The sequence below is a fragment of the Paramisgurnus dabryanus genome, chromosome 8 (genome assembly GCF_030506205.2).
Source record: "Paramisgurnus dabryanus chromosome 8, PD_genome_1.1, whole genome shotgun sequence".
Lineage (NCBI taxonomy): Eukaryota > Metazoa > Chordata > Actinopteri > Cypriniformes > Cobitidae > Paramisgurnus > Paramisgurnus dabryanus.
This window is the reverse complement of record NC_133344.1, coordinates 10,265,082-10,286,556: the sequence shown is the minus strand read 5'-3', so window position 1 is coordinate 10,286,556 and position 21,475 is coordinate 10,265,082. Positions and strand designations below refer to the sequence as shown.

Here is a 21,475-nt window from a genome sequence, read left to right as displayed (position 1 = left end):
GTATGATTTCTCGAATCGCTCTCGCGGTATCTTGACGTCAACCGCCCATCGGTTCTTGTGGTGCCGCATGAATTCAAACACACTTAATGATTGGCTAAGGTTTCGCACGTAATCCAAGTTGACCCCCCAAACAACTTTAACCAAACCAGAGCCATAGAAGGAGAGAACTCTGAACCAAACGAACACGGAGACGCCAAAACACGAAAGGCTTGAGGTAATCATCTAGAACTACTTGTTTTTATTTTTACCGTTTGATTCTGTTTTAATGTCTGAATGTCAGTGAGAAAAAAAATAAAGTTTAGATATGAATCTGCATACGCGATGGACATCGGTTATATTAGGTAAAACGAAACTCAACGAAACTCAAGATTTCCTCAGGCGGCGCATGGTTTTTTTGGTTGAGTTTTTATTGTTAACATCACCGGAAAGAGCATATGTAAGTTACCTTTTCGTTTTCAGTCAACACCTTTCATGTTTAAAGGTGCAGTGTGTAACTTTTAGAAGGATCTCTTGAGAGAAATGCAATATAATATACAAAACTATATTATCAGTGGTGTATAAAGACCTTACATAATCAACCGTTATGTTTTTATTACCTTAGAATGAGACGTTTTTATCTACATACACAGAGGGTCACCAAAGAGTAGAAGCAGAAGTTGAGTAAAGACATTCTTGAAATTGTAAAGACATTTAGTTTAATTGCTAAACTACAAGTGAACGAAATTGTATTAAATTTGAACGACGACCACGGGAGTTTTACCTCCACCAAAATCAGCTTGAATGGACAAAGAATGTGAAGCAGGCGCAAGGGCGTAGGTTTGATTCTGGCATTGGTGGGGACATAAATAAAATGGTCGCATTGCAAAAACTGTTTATCACCGTTTACTTGACATAAACAACAGACAACTCAGTATGCACTTTACTCAGTGACATCTGACTCGCTACCCCCGGTGCCATCCCAAATTTAATGTACTATAATAAACAATTCGTTATGTCCTAGAGCCTAATAAACAGTAGCTGTTTAAGTCTTTGTCAAAAAATAGAAAATCACATTGTAACATATATGAATCCATATTTACTTTATAACATTGAAGAATATGCAATTAATATTTAATTCTTAATTTAATTTTGCCAAAAAATCCCAGTGTTGAAGTAGGTATATATATTATGCTGTTTCCTGAACACAGTTTATTAACGTTTCTGTAGTTCACATTAAATCTTCTTTTCATTAACAGACAGTTAATCAGTGTGAAAAAAATAGTTTGTTTAAAATGCAACATTATGTCTACATCTGTGCAAGTAATGACCACAGTGCAGTAATGAAAGTATTCAGCAATCATGACATGAATTCATGTTTTTACCATGTTGGGGTTATTTTCTTTCATGGATTAGGGACCCTTTAAATAACCTTGCCACCCCATTTATAAAAGGTTGACACAAGTTTGCAACTCCTCAGGGTTAACATGGGATTGTCGTGTATTGGTGAAAACAGTGTCCTTGAATCATTATGTGGCACAACTTTTTTTGTGCATGAAACAGTTACAGTGGGTATAATAATACTTTCTTCCTCACTTACCTGTAGCCCGAATAATCACGCGCGTCTTGTTGAGTGAACTTTGGCGCGTTGTACAAAGTGAAACCATCCTATCACACGTAGCGAGTAAAGACAAGCCCATCAAAAAGTGATGTGCGTTAGAGAGGCGGGACTCAAGAATGCTAATCCAATCATATTAGCAATGTGCGTAAGAGAGGCGGGACTAAAAAAATGCGAAGCCAATCATATTAGCGATGTGACTTACGGAGGCAGGCTTGCAGAGAACGAAAGCTGTTAACCATTTGTGTACCACATAGAGTGTTATTTTTACTGAACGGGATTGCAAAAGATTTCTAATCTAATTGAAATTATTTCTGACAAAAATATAATAAGTAAAAAATAGAAAACACAAGAACAAGACGGACATTAGTGGTTATATATGAATACAGATTAATTGTTTGGTCGAAATTATTGCTAGGGACAATTCAGTCTTCTCTGAATATTGGTAGGGACATGTCCCTAGCGTCCCACCCTAAATCTACGCCCATGAGCAGGCGTATAGCCATGCAGTAGATGTCTGTATAGACGGTTTCAGCAGTAACAACATAAACAAGTGGCTGTCGCTGTCCGCACGTTACTTCCGGTAAACTCCGCTAAGAATAAATAACAACAAAGTTCTTTAAACGTAGTTTATTTATATAACAAGCAAAAAAACAACACCTAGATTACCTAGGAAACCAAAACATTTATTTTTTCGACGAGGCATTTGTTCAAGAGATCAGTTTAGCAACTAGTCAGACCATTAAAAAAAATGAAACCGGAAGTAAGGTTTGGATCCAGACGTGCGTCCAATGAAACCGTCTATAGATAGAATATCAGCTTGGGAAACAATTTCAGAACTTGAAACCTCTTCCTGTTGCCGACTGAACAACTGGTCGACATGACGACGTACCACTTGAGAATTTTCCAAACTCACTCTGTATGATACAGGGCCTGTGATCTCTGTAATTTCTCCCTGCACCCATTTTGGTCCATAACCAAAATTCCTGGTATACACAGCGTCTCCCACTTCAAAACATCTGGACTTAGCATGTTTATCATGATGCTCTTTCTGACTCTGTTGCTTTGTTTCAATTTTGTTGTTGAGATCAGGATGTATTCTGTCGAGTGTGCATCTCAACTTTCTGCCCATCATCAATTCTGCAGGTGATAAACCTGTTGTAGACTGAGGTGTTATTCGATAACTGAACAAGGCCCGATGTAACTTGGTCTCAATGGTTTCCCCTGAGCATTTTTTTAAAAGGTCTTTCAGAGTCTGTACAGCTCGCTCAGCCAAGCCATTTGATGACGGATGATACGGAGCAGCAGTCACATGTGTTATTCCGTTCCTGGACATGAATTCTTTACATGCCTCACTCATGAAACACTGAGCATTGTCTGACACCATGACTTCAGGAATGCCGTGCACACTGAAACTATTCCTCAGACACTCGAGAGTGACAGCTGTCGTTGCTGAATTCAGGGGGTATGCATCTATCCACTTAGAATGTGCTCTATTAAGATGAGAAACATTTTACCCATAAAGGGGCCAGCATAATCCATATGCACCCGTCTCCAGGGTTTCCTAGGCCACTCCCACGGATGAAGTGGTGCACATACAGGAGCTTTTCTCTGTTCCTGGCATATTTTGCAGCTTCGGACTTTAGATTCTATGTCCGCATCCAGGTTAGGCCACCACAGGTAGCTCCTCGCCAGGCCTTTCATCCTCGACATCCCTGGATGACACTGATGTAGTTGGTTTAACATCACTGCACGTCCTTTCTCAGGAATGATAAGACGTGCTCCCCACAGTACACACCCATCTTGCACACTAAGCTCCTGCTGTCTTTTCTTATAAGGTGCAAAATCAGGTAAATCACTGTGATCAGGCCACCCTTTCAAAACATACTCACGAACTCTAGACAGTACAGGATCTCTGGCAGTCCAATACTTGATGTTTTCTGATGTCGTGATTGAGCTCACCTCTTTTTCCAGCATGAAAACTTGCTCCTGCTTGCTCAGTTTCTCATGGTTTTCTGGAAGGGGAAATCGGCTGAGAGCATCCGCATTTCCGTTGTCTTTTCCAGCTCTGTATGTAATCACATATTCATAAGCACCTAACAGCACGGCCCATCTCATTATGCGTTGCGAGGCCATTTGTGGCACCGATCTGAGCTCATTTAAGAGACTGATTAGAGGCTTATGATCTGTACAAATTACAAATTTGTGTCCATACAAGTACTTATGGAACCTTTTTACTCCAAACACTACAGCAAGTCCCTCTTTATCGAGCTGCGAGTAGTTTTTTTCAGCCTTTGAAAGTGTTCGTGAAACAAACCCTATGGGTCGTTCTGTTCCATCTGGCATCCGGTGTGCCAACACCGCTCCTATTCCAAACGGTGAAGCGTCACAGGCAAGTATCAGTTCTTTTTGTGCATCAAAGTGTACCAGAACTTGATTTGACTGCAGTAACTCTTTAGATTGCTGAAAAGCTGTCTCTTGTTCCTCTTTCCAACACCAGGGGACATCTTTCTTTAACAGTTGGTGCAGAGGTGCTAAAAGTGTTGAGAGATTTGGCAGAAAACGGTTATAATAATTCAACAGTCCCAGGTAAGCTTTAAGCTCTGCTACTGAAGTTGGTGTTGGTGCCTCTTTAACTGCCTGAACTTTTTCAGGGACAGGATGAATCCCTGTGGCATCCACTCTATGTCCAAGAAAAGTGACTTCCTTTTCCATAAAGTTGCACTTTCCCCGTTTTAACCTCAGACCGGCCTCCTCCAGCCGATGCAACACTTGATCTAGCGTCCTCAAATGCTCCACATCGTCCTTTCCCGTGAGCAAAATATCGTCCAGGTATACCACAACTTTAGGAAGGTCTTTTAGTACGGCTTCCATGGTCCTCTGGAAGATTGCTGGGCTTGAGCTGTAGTGTTGGGCGATATGCCCCATTTTGAGATCGTCCTATCGTCAGCCTGTGAGATCGGCGATACACGATAGTATCGGGGGGCGGGGCAGTAGTTTACTCATTTATTTATTTGTTCATTTATGACAAGACTTGATTGGTGGAAAAAAGATCAAGAGCAACACCGTCATGAATGCATCTTTCTTAAAACGAATGGCATTAATCTGAGCGCGTCATTAAAGCCAGACGCTCTTTGCGTGCCAGAGAGCGAGAACAGGACACGCGCTGGTTTTAACCCTCTGCGCGCTAACAACCTCTCTAGTGCAAGGAAATGTCAGAGATAGGGCTGCTCAATTATGGGAAAAATCATAATCCTGATTTTTTAACACGATTATTTAATGACTGTAAAAACATGCACCTGCGCAGACACACGCAGCGCACATAAAAATTATTAAATGCATTTGTTTAGTGCTGTTGCAGAAGGTTACACGTGTCAAGCAGTGGTGCTCTCAGAGGTGCCTTTTTAAACACACTGGTCCAGCGGAACACGATCATATTTTAAACACGAGGGATGTATTGCTAAAACTCCTTGAAAAGCATATCATAAACAGGATTACTATCGGACTTCAAGTTCAGACAGAGCGCAGCTCTCTGCACGTACGCGAGAGTGGCGCCAATATGCAGCAGGTTATATTTTAAACAAAAGGAATAGTTTGCCTCAGCTCTCATGAAACGCATTAAACCGCTGATAATATGATAATAATAACCATTCGCCAACTATCGTCATGACTATCGCCATGAAAGCCTGCCATTGGCGATATGTCGGACGATGGTCGATACACGATACTATCGTCTATCGGCACAACACTATTGAGCTGACACCAAAAGGTAATCTGGTGTAGGTAAACAGACCTTTGTGAGTATTTACTGTCACATACTGTTTTGACTCTTCATCCAAAACAATTTGCTGATATGCATGACTCATATCTAATTTGCTGAATTTGTCTCCTCCCGACAAAACTGCAAACATATCCTCCACTCTTGGAATGGGATACTGTTCCAGTGAAGACTCTCTGTTTATGGTCACTTTATAATCTCCACACAATCTCACTGAACCATCTGGTTTTAATACTGGCACTACTGGAGCTGCCCAGTCTGAAAATTTCACAGGCACTATTATGTTTTCCTTTATTAGGCGATCCAACTCGACTTACACCTTTTCTTTCATTGCAAACGGCAACGACCTTGGCTTGAAAAAACGGGGCTTTGCCTCACTGGAAACATGAATCTTTGCCTTGGTTCCTTTTAGTGTTCCCAGTTCCTCTTTGAAAACTATTTCATGTGCCTTCAGAATGTCCTGTAACCTCTCAGAACTATTTTTTATTTTGTTGATGTTCTCCCAGCTGAGTTTTAACTCTGTGAGCCATGCGCGTCCCAGCAAATTTGGTCCTGCTCCTGCCACCACGATTGCCGTTAGTTCTTTGGTAATACCTTTGTATTTTACTTTGACTTTTGTGGTACCCAGAATGTTCACTGGCTGTCCTGTGTAAGTTTTGAGGTTGACCTTGCTTATAATCAGAGGTAGTTTCTTTTTAGCATTCAATTTGGCATGTTCTGCTTGTGATAAAACTGTCACACTGCAACCTGTGTCAATCTCAAATTTCACTAAGCATTCATTTACGGACAACATTTGTGTGATAGGGGATACATGTCATGGGGTATATCTGACTCCATACTGTACATGGTGAATACTTCCTCTCCAGGCTCCTCTTCTTCTTGGTCTTGGAGATAATTTGCTCTCTTTTGCAATTTTCCTCTCCCCCATTTCGAATTTTTCTTACCCTTATCAACTTTAGAGTCACGAAATTTCATCCTACACACTCTTTTCAAATGTCCGATCTTGCCACAATTGTAACATTTTTTCCCCTGCAAACGTACATTCCTTTGGTCCGTGGTTATTTCCACCACAACGGTAGCATGTTCCTGTACCACCTGACGTGCACTTTTCTCTTGCATCCATCTTGAAAACAGTGGTACTGTGCATGTGTCCTCTCTCTCTGTTCAAATCCGCCATATCCTTATTAGCCGCTTCAATAGCCTGTGTTTTTCGCAAAGCCGTCTCAAACGTTAGACCATCCTCCGCTAATAATCTCCGCTGTATGCTATCATCGTTGACTCCGCACACTAACCGGTCTCTCAGCATGACAGTGAGCGTGTCGCCAAAGTTACAGTCCTGTGCTAGCTTCCTAAGCTCAGCCACATAATCCGCTATACTTTCATCCAAGCGCCTGTTCCGTGAATTAAATTTCCATCTCTGGACTATTTCACTAGGTCTCGGATTAAAGTGCTTAGTCAATAAACTCACCAGTTCATCATAAGTCTTTGATCCTGGTTTCTCAGGACTCAGCAGATTCCTCATGATCGTGTATGTCTGTGCTCCGACACAACTCAGCAATATGGCACGTTTTTTTCCTGGTTCATCCACATCATTTGCCACGAAGAAATGATTCAAAATCTCACAATATTCCTCCCACGACTGCGACTTACTATCAAACGGGGCCACGGCTCCCACCATGCCAGCCATTTTATCGTCCAGTCCTCTCACGTGGTAGCCGACAGCTAACAGCAAATATGTGGTTCCACTTCAAAATCCTGCCAATTCTCACACAGGAACGTATGTCAGTCCCAACTTCATCCTCGTCGCCATATGTTGTATCTTACATTCAAGAACAGAGACGTCATTTCGTTTAACTTATCTTTATATAAGTAAGAGCAACACAACACAGACCCGCACAGCTCGTGCAGTAGAGCTGAAGATCTTTGCCCGAACCCGACGGGACCCGTCGGGACCCGACGGGCTCGGGCGGGTTCGGGCTTCCTTTCTAACATTTTACACGGGCTCGGGCTTGCGCTCCGGCTTTGTGTGGTAAATGAGCGGTCAAGTTCAATCAGTAGCGCAGGATCGCGCTGAATTCATTTACGGTGGATTGGATTTAATGATTTTCCTCATCAAAAACATGTAGCCTAATCTTGGTGAGTAGGTTTTTCAATGTATAACTAAATATGAATCGAGTCTTAAATACATAATTTAGACAGAGGATATAGACTAATGTTGGCAGTAATGGAGAGAAGTGCCGACCCAAATCCCACGTAGCCTTTCTCTTAATTTCGTTATTGCCAAATACCCATCTTAATTCAGAATGTATTATCTTAATTTAATTCGTTAAGAAATAATAATTTTATTGGCATATTTATAGTGTATTGCATAAGCCTATTTAGAATGAGATGTTACAATGTTACAGATGACTTATTTTATTTCTTTGTTTCAACTTCCAAGTGGCGTGTAGATTATTAGTAATGAATAAATAATGTTAAAACCTGTGTAAATTTCTCATTCTTGACAAAAGCTGTGTGTGTGCGCACATTTAAATAATGTCGGGCTGTAAACGGGTTCGGGCTTTTAAATAGCTGTCAATCTAAATGTACGTTCGGGTTCGGGCTGCATTCTGTCGGGCTCCGGACATTTCGGGCCTAACTTTTAAGGCCCGATTACAGCTCTATCATGCAGTCTTTTTACATACACACTGTATACTTCTTTGCTAGTGCATGACATACTCATACATACACCACCACTGACCTCTACTGGTCATTTTTAGTTATAACACCTAACATATAACAGGACCACGACAGCCACTTGTTTATGTTGTTACTGCTGAAATGTTCTATATATAGACTGAATAAAGGGTGTTATTTGGTGTAATTAGTGATTTTGTTTTTTTATATATCTGACTTTTCAGAAGTAGAATACGTAGAGAATAGGGGTGTAACGGTACGCAAAAATCACGGTTCGGTGCGAACCCCGGTTTTGAAGCCACGGTTCGGTTCATTTTCGGTACAGTAAGGGAAAAATGCAAACATTAAACTGCAGGTTGTTTATTACTATAAACTTTTTTTTTTTACAATTTGTTTACACTTTTTTTTTAAAACAGTTTTTATTAAAATATAACATATAAAATATATATAAAATGAAAAAATAATAAATAAAATACTACTGCAAAGTTCTTTTTTACATTATTTTATAACAGAAGGTAACTCTTTTCTTAACCTTCTCTAGTAGAAGGTTAAGAAAAGCTTGAACTAGTTGAAGGTTAAGAAAACCTTGAACTAACAAATTCAATTCCTGAATACATTAATGAACTATTAGCCTACATTTTTGCCACCAAAAATTTTCTGTTTTGATTTATTTTGGATTGTTTAACTCACAGTATTGAATTGGCTATGTACCATCTCTGTATAAAAAAATAATATTACTGCTCTATGTGTAACTGCATAGCAAGCAACATGATGATATACTTATTATACACTCATTTTGAGATTAGTGAGCTGCATACATAGCCATCTTTGATCTTTTGCACGTTTATCCTAATCTTTGCTTGTGTCGTCAATGTAAGCTGCCTGTGACTTTACTAACGAACCCCTCCGTAGCTGAGTAACAGCTGAGTAAGCCCGGGTTACAGCTCTTCTCTGTCCCGACCAGCTGATCGCATTGTGACAATGATATGATTGACGTGATGTGCAGATGAAAAATCTGATCACGCATTCCTTATTCTCGCTGTCACAGAAAGCGCGTCTCATGAATGCGTAGCAATGAAAGACGTGCATCCTCTCACGCACTTTTGAAAGAACAAAGCAGCGCGTTGACACGCGTTTAACATGCGCTTTTAGATATGACACGTAAACGTTTACATCAATAATCAAACAGATATACAACTAAGTAAATAAAAATCTTTCTGCGGGCCGAATTATGTTATGTTTGACAGAAGACTTGCGCTGAACGCGGAGACTTCCGACACTTAATATGTTCGTGCGGAAACGCACGTATTATGTTCCGCACAGGCGCACACAAAATGCATTCGGCCTTTCGGTGCACGTGTGCACCGTGCCGAAAGCCCTGAACCGAAACGGTCCGGTTTGAATACACGTACCGTTACACCCCTAGTAGAGAATATGGCAAACAGCTTATCCTGAACGATTCAGGTCAATATCTCAAAAATTTTAAGTTATAGCAAAAAACTTTATAATTTTCATGATTCGGTCACACATTTTCATGAATTTTAATGGAAAACATGGGACAAAATAAAGTGATGCTTTTCGAGTTTCAAATAGCCAGTATTTTGTTATTCTTGAACCCATAAACATGATCTTGATCTCATTTAAAAGCTTTTTTCAAGCTCTTTCTATCTGAACAACTAGTTTTAGCATTTAACCATTTTGAAACTTTTAGCAACATACCTAGTTATATATATATATGTCTGTCTTTGAAAGCTCATTTAAAGAAATCTTGAGTAAAACAGTTTAACGGCTGCTTTAACGGAACACGAGTACAAAATGCTGCGTCCACGTCGTATGTGAAGTTTAATGCATGTAAGAAAATCACACACAACTATAAAGTTTTGTTGATTTAACTTAAAAACATATTGAATTGCTTTCAAACAAATGTGTATGTCTTAACAACAGACTGTAAAGGATGATATGTAAGATTATATGTTGTTTTCAATAAACATAAATGTTATTTGTTGAATACAGTACACACGATTAACCGTAATCTGATATTGTAAATGTAAACATTTCAGTTTATCAGAAGAGATTAGATGCAGATTTCAGTTGTGTGTTTATGAAGAATGAGAGGCCAATGGATCCACTAACAGCATTTAAGAGGTGACCTGACAAAAAAATAACATTTACATTTAACACAGTTTTATTCACACAAAGACGCACATCAATTAAAACTTAATATTTTTTGATTCTCTTCCTGATATTCAGATCAGACGTAATGGAACCCGTCTGTAAAAAGATGAAGATTGATCAGCCTGTGAATCAACCACAATATATGTGTCCTCAATTCAGGTAAACTATAGATAATTTGACATTTGATTGTTTGTTTTAGATGTTACGTCACTAAAAAAGTTGTGATTTTACCTGATAATAAAAATCTAATTTGCTCAATACATGTAATTCTCTAACTTCTGATTTCATTTTACAGCCATGATCCTAAATTTAATGAAGACCTGAACACATTTAAATCAAATCTGAGAGAGAAGTTTCAGTGTTTGTTTCCAGGAACATCAAAGCAGAGAAACCCAACACTACTGAATGAGATCTACACAGAGCTCAACATCACAGAGATTAAAAGTGGAGAGGCAGAAGAGACACCAATCAAATGTAATGACATCTTTAAACCTTCACCTGAACAACACAAACACATCAGAAGTGTGCTGACGAATGGATTCGCTGGCTTTGGAAAAACAGTCTCTGTACAGAAGTTCATTCTGGACTGGGCTGAAGAGAAAGAGAATCAGGACGTCCACCTCATATTTCCACTTCCTTTCAGAGAGATCAATTTGATGAAGGAAAAAACACTCAGTCTTTTAGATCTTCTTCATCTTTTCTTCCCAGAGACAAAAGAAATGGAAATCTTTAGTGATAAATATAAAGTGTTGTTCATCTTTGATGGTTTGGATGAATGTCGTCTGTCTCTGGATTTTAAAAGCAAACTGAAGTTGTGTGATGTACGTAAATCAACCTCAGTGCACGTGATGCTGACTAACCTCATTAAGGGGAATCTGTTTCCCTCTGCTCTCATCTGGATCACCTCCAGACCAGCAGCAGCTGATCTCATCCCCTCTGAGTGTGTTGATCGAGTCACAGAGGTACGAGGCTTCAGTGATCCACAGAAGGAGGAATACTTCAGGAAGAGAATCAGTGATGAGAGTCTGTCTGATCAAATCATCTCACATCTGAAGTCATCCAGGAGTCTCTACATCATGTGCCACATCCCAGTGTTCTGCTGGATTTCAGTCACTGTTCTAGAGGGAATATTGAGTAAATCAATAATAAGAAGAAGAGAGATCCCCAAGACTCTCACTCAAATGTACACACACTTCCTGATCATTCAGACGGACTTCCTTAGAAATCAGAAGGACTATAAGAAAAATAAAGAGATGATCTTTAAACTGTGTAAACTGGCTTTTGAACATCTTCTAAAAGGCAATCTGATCTTCAATGATGAAGACCTGAGAGAGTGTGAAATTGAAAAATCAGAAGCATCAGTGTACTTAGAATTGTTTACTCAGATCTTCAGAGAGGAGTTTGGTTTGTGTCAGAGAAAAGTTTACAGCTTTGTTCATCTGAGCATTCAGGAACATCTAGCAGCTCTACATGTGCACTTTAGCAATGCAATGTCGACTGCATTTATAATGAATCCAAATCCTTTAATACTTGATGTGTATCAGAGAGCTATAGATGATACTATGAAGTGTAAAAATGGACATCTGGGTCTTTTTCTTCGTTTTCTTCTGGGTTTGTCACTGCAGTCGAATCAGAATCTCATACCAGGTCTGAGGTTACTGACATGCTACGACTTTCTGGTCAATGAGATAACAATCAAATACATAAAAGAGAAGATCAGGAAGAATCCTTCACCAGAGAAATCTATCAATCTGCTTCACTGTCTAGAAAAACTGGGTGATCCTTCACTAGTGGAAGAAGTCCATAAATATCTGACATCTATAACATTAAGTAAAAGCAAACTCTCTTCATATCAGTGGTCAGCTTTAGTTTTGTTGATGCTGACATCAAAACAGAAGCTGAAGAAGTTCGATATGAATACGTTTCTTAAAGGAATCAGTGCTGAATCACTGAAAGTTCTTAAGGAGCTGCTGCCTGTGATTTGTGAATCCAGATCAGTTCAGTAAGTGTGAACAGTCAATTTACTCCATGTTTACATTGGAGGATTTGCATTTTAAAATGCTGTTATTTAGCCCGGACAATGTAAATATCTGTTTTATGTAGATTTCTACACTTGCAACATTAACCATTAGGCTACTAACAAATAATATGTAATTTCTGTGTGTGTGTGTGTGTGTGTGTGTGTGTGTGTGTGTGTGTGTGTACACACGCACGCGTGCTGTGCATGAGGAAGAGTGACGCCCCAGCCAAACCAGTTGATTCATTGCAGTTTGGTACGGCAGAAATACATGCATTCTTTTTCAATAGAACGCTGCATTTGGCTTGCATGCATCATTTTCATTGTGGTGCATTTTAGGTGAAGCATCCGTTCGAAAAATCACGTCAAAACATCACGTCCTGGTGTATAAGTTACAGTGAATGCACTGTAAATGAGAGACGAAGGTGCGTGTAAAGGGGTTCTTTTTTTAATCTATACTCTCTTGCAATTTGACGTGAATATGTTTACTACTTAAAAACATCAAAGCTAAACATCATATCTAGTCAAACCACATAACTACATCATCGTTTTCGGTTCAAATGCTGAATGTAATGTAATAATAAGAATGTAATGATCCGAAACTTTAGACATTCTCTGCCTTTAATGAAAACACTGTAGCGCAACCCCGGAGTTCTCAAACTAAAACGGGGTCTGCAGGGTTTACGAACGACTCCATTTAAGAGGGACGAAAATAGTGGCGTAGTGTAAATAAAAGGCGGAAAACGTAGCAAAAGTAACGCATTTGAAAAGATAAATGCATTAGTGTAAAGATAGCCTTAAAAAATTATTAATGCTGTCATTTTAAACATGTTTTTTTTTATTTCTCTACAGGTTGTATTTGTGTAATATCACAGAGGAAGGTTGTGTTGCTCTGTTTTCAGCTCTGAGATCAAACCCATCACATCTGAGAGAACTAAATCTGTCTGATAATAAACTGAAAGATTCAGGAGTAAAGCTGCTCTCTGCTGTAATGGAGGATCCTCACTGTAAACTGCAGATACTGAAGTAAGATCGGTAATAAAATTTGGTAATAAAAATAAACCCAAGTGAGCAATAACCTTTTAAATAAAGTATCAAATAGAGTACAGGGCTCCAGACTGCGAGTAGATAGTCGCATTTTGTGAGTATTTTTAGTATCTGTGCGACTACTTTTTATTAAAGGTCGCACTGGCGCAACTGTGAAATTTATATATAATTATATTTATATAATGCTCAGGCGATTAAGTCTTCAGCGCATCCAACATAATAAACCAGCATTATGTATTATAACAAATGCCTGCAGGGGGCGCTAGTGGACTCATCTCGCAGATGTTATTTTCACTTTAGATGGAGAATAGCGTGGATGCACTTCATATGATCAAAGTAAGATATAAAGACGTGGTCCGTCATGTCTGGAGGATAGGCAGTTGATAAAACGCGTGTCCGTGAGAACTGTAAGTGGATTGATGTTTTGGGTTTATTTAAGCCTATAATTGTATAAGTTTATAGTTCTTGCACATTTAAAGTAAGTTAGCTGGTGATTTGCTAGCTAGGTTTCACGTGCCTTTTATTTAGATATAATTGTTGAGCGCTCTTGATCACGTAACTTATGTGAATTATTTACATGCTACAGTAGTTACACTCCTTTAAGATAATGTAATTAATAGTGGGAAATGATCTTTTTTTTACATTCTTCGCGCTATCTATCATTATTCGCCAGACGTTTTACAACATCTGCTTCAGTTTGTGTTTATTAACCCTTTAGTTTCACTTCATCACACAGCTATTCCCGTAAGAGGTATCTGTTCAAAACATTTAATTAATTAATAATCTATTATGTGTTCGTTTTTTGTCATAGTTTCTTCAAATTTAAGTTTTATTAGAGTGTTTTTAATATAATGTTTTTTATTTTCATCATGATGGGTACGCCGCACCCCTGTGATTGCCCCCAGTCCCCGCCCATTCGCCCAACCCTACCACCTTTACTAATTAATTTTCTGCAGGAAACCATGCAGTAAAAGATAGAATATAATGCATGCACTGTAAAAGGTTCAAACAGAAAGCTGCATCCTCCGGAGGTCGCATATGCAGGCCGCATACGTCATCAAGGTTTATTTCAGTTAACTGAGCATCACATTTGTAAGTCATAAGCATATTACAACAATTTGCGATGAACGAAATAAAATTAGTAAACTTTATAATTGTTAATAATTTGTATTAAGACATAGAGACATAGCGCAACGTGTCATAACCTAAAAACCACGCCCACCGGGGGGAAACAATCGATTCGTCTCCATTGACTTTATATTGCGTGAGACTCAGGGGGGCATGAGTTTCATATTTTATTGAAGCTTCCCCGGACGCCGCCATTGCTTATCGAACACCCACCTGCTGTTAGCATCCCATTGACTCCCATTCATTTTGGTGTCACTTTGACAGCGAATAACTTTACATCAGAGCGTTTAAAGACTCTATTTGTCCATTAATTATTTCTAAAGAAACACGAAAATGTATAAAAGGCTCCATTACCATGTATCTTATGTTATGGCCCAGTAGAAGCAGTTTTTGTAAAAATAGGCTAACGATTGCGTCATAACCTGTGACTCGCTGTCGCACAGTAGAGAAATTACCGTAAGGACTGGGAGAGAAGCTCACAGGCAATCTTTTACTGACTATGAGGCAATCGGGTGGACGTGAAGGCATAAAGTCAAAGGAGATTATTAATCAGAATACTTACCAAAATGTGCTCCTATTCACGCTTTTCACGCAATTGTCAGACAGGTTGCTCACGTGACATCTACGTCATTAAGCTCAGTTTGAGTCTGCGCAGTACGCTCGACACCCAGGAAGTGCGTGCTTCTAATTGACTTCACTTGCCTCCGTTGAATCCAATGGGGTCGCTGTGTCCATTTCTTTTACTGTCTATGGTGAGACTGCCTCCTTGTCATTTCTGGCTTATAACAAAAAACAGGATAATGCCTATAAGCTGCTGTGTGACAGGATGAACAGCTAACAAGCCAAAAAACCCAGAAATAAGTTTTCATAAGTTGTCGACCACAAAAAAAACGAGCATTTAAAGACACAAAAGTGGAAATGGGCAACTTTTCATAGTACTACTATTAGTAGAACTGCGCCCATGGAGGGAAACGTAGACGGCAATCCGCTTCTTTAAGGCTTCTTCATAAAGGCTGGGTTTTACGTCTCGAAGTATATAAAAACTTATTTCTGTTTTTTTTTTTGGCTTGTTAGCTGTACACATGTCACACGGCAGCTTTTAGGCATTATTCTGTTTTTTGTTATAAGCCAGAAATGACAAGGAGGCGGCCTCTCGCAATACAAAGTCAATGGAGACTGTTAATCTCGCGAGACCCATGTAATCTCGCGAGATCTCATATATATATTATACAATCTTAAAACAGTCAGAACTTTATGAATTTAATAATCAGTTTTACCTTGATTTGACAATGTACTTAAAAGTAAAAAAGTATTGAAATAAAGTTATGAATCTTTCTCTTTTTTTTCCTGTGACAAAATAGTTCAGGTTGAGACATCAGACCAAGTTTTGTCTAACAGTGATTTGAGCTTTAAATTTGTAATGATCTTTAAAGGTAAGGTTCTCTCCAAAATCAAATTTGATCATAAATCACTTACCCCCCTCTTGTCCCAAACCTGTAAGTCCTTCGATCATCATGAAGACACATTTTTAAATATTTTTGATGAAAGACGTTCAACCGCCACTATTCAAGCCTGAAAAAAGATGTAGTCAAAAAATAACATCAGTGGATCAATCAGAATTAGACCCATTTGCAAACTTTGTTAACAATACTTTGACAACCTGTATAAAGAGCCGATCCTCCCCTTATGAAAGATATGCACGCTTCATCAAAAATATCTAAAAATGTGTTACGGGTTTGGGACGCATGATAAAAATTAAAATATTATCCCTATAATGATGACCTTGATCAGATGTGTGTATGGTGAACTGTGAGAGTGAAATGTGTATCATTGTTCTCTACAGGTTGAGTAAATGTAATATCACAGTTGAAGGTTGTGCTGCTCTGACTTCGGCTCTGACATCAAACCCATCACACCTGAGAGAACTGAATCTGTCTAATAATAAAATTGGAGATTCAGGAATGGAGCATCTCTCTGCTGTACTGGAGAATCCTAGGTGTAAACTGGAGAGACTCTGGTAAGATCATTCACACATGATGTGATTCTCAGAGTGAAATTATGAAGTATCTTACAGGTCAGATACTAGGGGACCAAATAGGGGTCAGAAACAGGGAGCACACTGCACAAACACTAGAGCTCAGGACTGTATTATACACCAGAGACCAGACAGCAAGATTGTAACTGACAGACAGTACCATAATCCAGAGTTAAACAAAGCGGAGAGAAACAAAGTCTAGCAGGGTTGAACACCACATAAAAACTATAAATAACACATAAATTAACTGATCTGAGGGACTGAAGTCTGTGTCATTGTTCTCTACAGGTTGTGTTGTTGTAATATCACAGATGAAGGTTGTGTAGCTCTGTCTTCAGCTTTGACATCAAACCCTTCACACCTGAGAGGACTGATTCTGCCTTTTAATAATCTTGGAGATTTAGGAGTGAAGTTGCTGTCTGCTGTACTGGAGAATCCTCAGTGTAAACTGGAGATGCTGAGGTAAGATAATTTTTCTGTAGTCACAAATGATGTGGTTCTCAAAGAGATATGAAGCTGTCAATTAAAGAAACACATTAAGAGTTCAGATGCAAAAATCTCTAAGGGGCCAATCCCACCAAACACGTTTTAACCCTCTTGAGTCCAACCATTTTGGGACACTATCAGAAAACTATCCCTTTTGTTTAAAATATAATCCGCTGCATCTTGGCGCCTCATGCTCGCGCACGTGCGGAGAGCTGCGCTCTGTCCGAAGGCAGATCAGTAGGTAGTAATCCTGCTTATGATATTTTATGGTGCTTTTATAATACTTTGTCCTTTTAACAGCTTGTCAGTAACAACCACGGCTAACGCACAGTATCGAAATTGGATCGGTCATGTTGTCGGTCCTTGACCCGATATTTGATCCAGCCAAAAAGCCCGGATCGGCCCGATACCGCTCCAGAATATCGTATCAGGACATCCCTACAAATGACTAAAACATGCATGAATGAAAAATGAAAGAGTCAAGTGTGTGTCATTGTTCTTTACAGGTTGAGCTCTTGTTATCCCTATAATAATGGCCTTAATCAGATGTGTGTATGGTGAAATGAGAGAGTGAAATGTGTATCATTTGTTCTCTACAGGTTGAGTCAATGTAATATCACAGATGAAGGTTGTTTTGCTTTGACTTCAGCTCTGAGATCAAACCCATCACACCTGAAACATCTGAATTTGTCTCATAATTATCTGGGAGATTTAGGAGTGAAGCTGATCTCTGATCTGAAAAATGATTCAAATGATAAACTGAGAAGGTGAGCAATGATTTGTATTTTTACTATATTTAAAAATGTCATGTCATCTAGTGATGTTAAGTTGATTACGTCATTAATTGGATAATATGAAATAATAAACTCTAGTTTAGTCTCTATAGATTTCTCTACTTTAAACAGTTTTTCTATCAAATGTGACTAAAAAGGAAGATGTCAGATTTACTTTAAAGGCAGGATAGGCAGGAATTATCTAAAAAAACTTTTTACAAATTTGTTTAAACTGTCTTTATATATCAATACATAAGTAAAATGTAAGTTCTCTGAAAAAGAGAGTATAAAAATCGAGTGTCTGTAGACTAGGGGTGGAACGGTACACAGAAGTCCCGGTTCGGTTCGTACCTCGGTTCAGGCGCCACGGTTCGATTCACTTTCGGTACAATGGAGGGAAAAGCAAAACAAAAATGAAGGCATTTTTTTTGTACTTAAGCTAATCTTAAAAACATAGGTGTCCTTATCAGTGTTATTTTGAGATGTCATGAATATGAACTGAAATGCATTTAACATACTATCTCGTATTTCAAAAATGTATACCACTTTAAGTAATCTTGTACTCATCTTTCATACAAATATGGGTTCAAATGTATTACAAGTGTTACCTAAATACATTTTAAAATTACATTTTTATTTCATATCAATGTACTAAAGAACAAAAACATAGGCTTGTAGGATGAATTAATAGTTGTGTACGACTTCACGAGGCGCTGCAAGAAACGACAAGTGGATGACGTCAGAGTAACGCGAGAGCGATTTGAAATCAGCCTCCTCCGCAAGATTTCTCGCGGTACTCTGACGCTGATGGCGCTGCGTAAAGTTGAGCACGCATAAAAATGAAAGCAGCTGAACTCGACAGAACTGCCCTGCGTATGCCTGTTGTATATAGCAGGACAATTTATCTCCTACTTCTCAGCGTGAGAAATACAAAGTGTGGCGTTTGAACTGACTGAAATGCGTGTGTGTCAAGGTGAATGCGTGAGACTTGAGAGCCCTGATTAGATGTATTTCCACTCACATACCTAACAACTGCTGAACAACGCCGACGCACTGTCCTCATCTTTTCCACCACTCTCTCGCCTGTACTATTGTAACTGACTGGAAAACTGAAGTTTTGCCAAACTTGCGATCTTAAAGAGGCTGGCAGAGCATCTAACTCTTGTGGAACACCACTTGCCATGCTCGCTATCGCTGCTCACTAACTGACTGGACCGGCGTCGACGTGACAAAAAAATGCAGAGTGCCAGAGAATGTAGACGGGCTCTGATAGAGCGCATACATAGGCGGAGCTCGGCGGCATCGGCGCCAATCAGAGCTTCAGAGCTAAAGCGGGGCAACAGATTAGCTGTCCATAAAGAACCCGCCTATCTAACAGTAGTTCCACATTACATTAATTATTTTGCACGCAAGTTTTTTAATTTTCATACCGTGTATTCTCTGTTTAAATTCATGCACCGAACCGTGACCCCCATACCGATTCGGTTCGAAACGAATACATGTATTGTTCCACCCCTACTGTAGACCTCTCACCACTGTTTTAAACACAGCTAATTTTTCCATTCACTCCACCCCCTCCCTTCTGGGTTTCTTCTTAAGCCACGCCCCCAAAACACATGAACGTGCGAATTACCTCAGACAAGCGGAGAGGAAGGGGCGCGGTGCATGTAATAACATCAAGTCACAATCACATGTAATAATACACCTAACTTTATCACTATGAATATAAACAGATAGGATGGCTTTTAGTACTCACTATTAAGCCAATGTTTTGCATGGAAGAGTTTCCGTGATGAAAGCATTGTTGACTCTGACGAGGACTACACTCCGCAGACAATACCGCTAACGCATCATCGACTCGAGGAAAAGCCACGCGATATTTACTCTCGTTTGATTGCTTCGTTTATTCCTTTTTTGCCTTCGCTGACTGGATATGCAGGTACTGTAAGATGTGAATGCACTTTCTGTGAGTTGTGAATGCTATTTCTCTGCTGTACTTTTGCTCTTCCTAGAGTGCCTTGTGCACGGTCAAATCAATCAGGTGTGCGCATGTCTGGGCAGATCCCATAGCAACGGGTGGTGCCATGGTCGCGAGAGAGAGTGATATTTGAGCAAGCTAATCATATGTTTCGTCCCGGATGGAAATAATTAACTGTTTAACACAGTCGTGAGAGGTCTACAGACACTCGAGTTTTATACTCTCTTTTTCAGAGTACTTACATTTTAATTATGCATTTGTATATAAAGACAGTTTAGACAAACTTGTAAAAAAGTTTTTTAGATAATTCCTGCCTACCCTGCCTTTAACCTTAAAGAACTGTGCTGTTTTTGTATTTTCTCAGAATCACAGTGAAGTTGAACAAGAGTTAAAACAATTGGCCTTCACCATTGGCCTCTTCAGTCAACACAAGCAAAAAGACTTTAAGACAACATCCTGGGCCCAGTTTTTCAAAAGTAATCCACTAGGATTTTGGATAACGGATTGGATCAAATCTTGAAAATGTTTTTTTTAAAAGAAAAAAACGGATTACATAATTGAAATAGATCACGTAATCCAATCTGGGTTTTGATCCGGATCAAACCTTTAGTTTGGGTTTTTCAGAACTTTTTTGTTGGATTTGGATCACTTTGATCCAAAAAAATCAGAAGGGTGGATTCAGCGTGGATTTCATGTAATGAAAACTTTAAAAATGTATCAAATAATACTATATTTGGATCATGCAGTATCTTGCAAGATAAGAAACATGTTTTGACAAAAATGGATTTATCTCGTTTTGCAATGAAATCTTCATATATTCAGTGTTTGTGTTGTAGGTCTCAGATGAGCGGACTGCTGAAAGAGGATGGGGTGGGGTTTTTCTTGTTTTTAGTAAACTTTAGTAAATTAGTAAACTATTCTTCCTAAGTGCTAGGATACTGTACATTTCAACATTTGATAGAGACATGAGAAGAAATAGATGCTGAGTCAAGTGTGTACTGTATTCATTATGATCCCAATAAGTGTTCACGGATAAGATGAACACTTTTTTAATAATGGGGAAAGACAGAGATTGAAAGATCGCTCCACTAATGAGAAACATTGTGATTACGTGAATGTGTGAAGGTATAAAATATTAAGGGTAATCCAAAAACAAACATTGCTGTTCATCCTGCACTTTGTTAAAAAATGTAATGTGAAGCTCTATCATGTGATTGTTTCAGCTGGCTATCATTAAAGTTTTAAGTTAGGACACCTGTGAGGTTACCATAATGTTAAGACCGTTTTTAGGATGTTTTGTCAAGTTAGGATGCTTCTGTAATACCACATATTCAGTCTACAAAGATGTTACTCTGTTCCTTTCCCATGTCAAAAAATGCCAGTAACCAAATCAGTTTTTTGCACATATTTACATCTTCTTTACTACAATTTTCTGCGCAGAATCAGCAGATGAAGGACTTTTAGTTAATGTGGACTCCTGCAAATATTGCTGCAGTCAGAAATTAGTTATGAGAATAATGCAATTGTTAAAAGTTATTTAACCACTTGCATGTAGTTTCTCTAAAAAGGACTGAGAGGATTTATTTACTTCCCTGTCCATTGCTATAAGAAACAGTTACAATTTATAAACTTTTGATGTAAAATAACATTATCATTCACTAACTGCACATTGTGATTCATTTACCACATTATTGGGAACTGCACAAAGTGTTGGTGAGCGATGTCCGAAGAACGGACCCCCTGATCTTACAATGTGTGTGTGTGAAATGACAAAGAAAGTGACATTAA

General features: G+C 38.9%; 1 protein-coding gene across 2 annotated transcripts; it reads left to right on the top strand.

The window, feature by feature from the left end:
* The first annotated feature begins 87 nt into the window (after nt 1-87).
* Nucleotides 88-21,080, top strand: LOC135771811 (NLR family CARD domain-containing protein 3-like). Of its 2 annotated transcripts, none has more exons than XR_012337191.1 (9): nt 88-214; nt 10,109-10,193; nt 10,299-10,382; nt 10,519-12,225; nt 13,093-13,266; nt 16,259-16,432; nt 16,739-16,912; nt 17,237-17,442; nt 17,536-17,666. XR_012337191.1 is itself a non-coding variant. In XM_073815540.1 (9 exons), exons 2-9 carry the CDS (start codon nt 10,150-10,152, stop codon nt 20,077-20,079), a joined length of 2,553 nt encoding a protein of 850 aa, XP_073671641.1. In that variant the 5' UTR covers nt 88-214; nt 10,109-10,149; the 3' UTR covers nt 20,080-21,080. The 2 variants fall into 2 exon arrangements, 1 of the variants encoding a protein (XP_073671641.1); XM_073815540.1 differs by lacking the exon at nt 17,237-17,442 and adding an exon at nt 20,052-21,080 and having other exon boundaries at nt 17,536-17,703.
* The last annotated feature ends 395 nt before the right edge of the window (nt 21,081-21,475 follow it).

Bases quoted from the DNA above. Each gene is read 5' to 3' on its own strand.
- LOC135771811 (XM_073815540.1), top strand. From the start codon at position 10,150: ATGAAGAATGAGAGGCCAATGGATCCACTAACAGCATTTAAGAG. The intron at 16,433-16,738 runs GTAAGATCATTC...TGTTCTCTACAG, and splicing joins TGTAAACTGGAGAGACTCTG to GTTGTGTTGTTGTAATATCA. The intron at 16,913-17,535 runs GTAAGATAATTT...TGTTCTCTACAG, and splicing joins TGTAAACTGGAGATGCTGAG to GTTGAGTCAATGTAATATCA.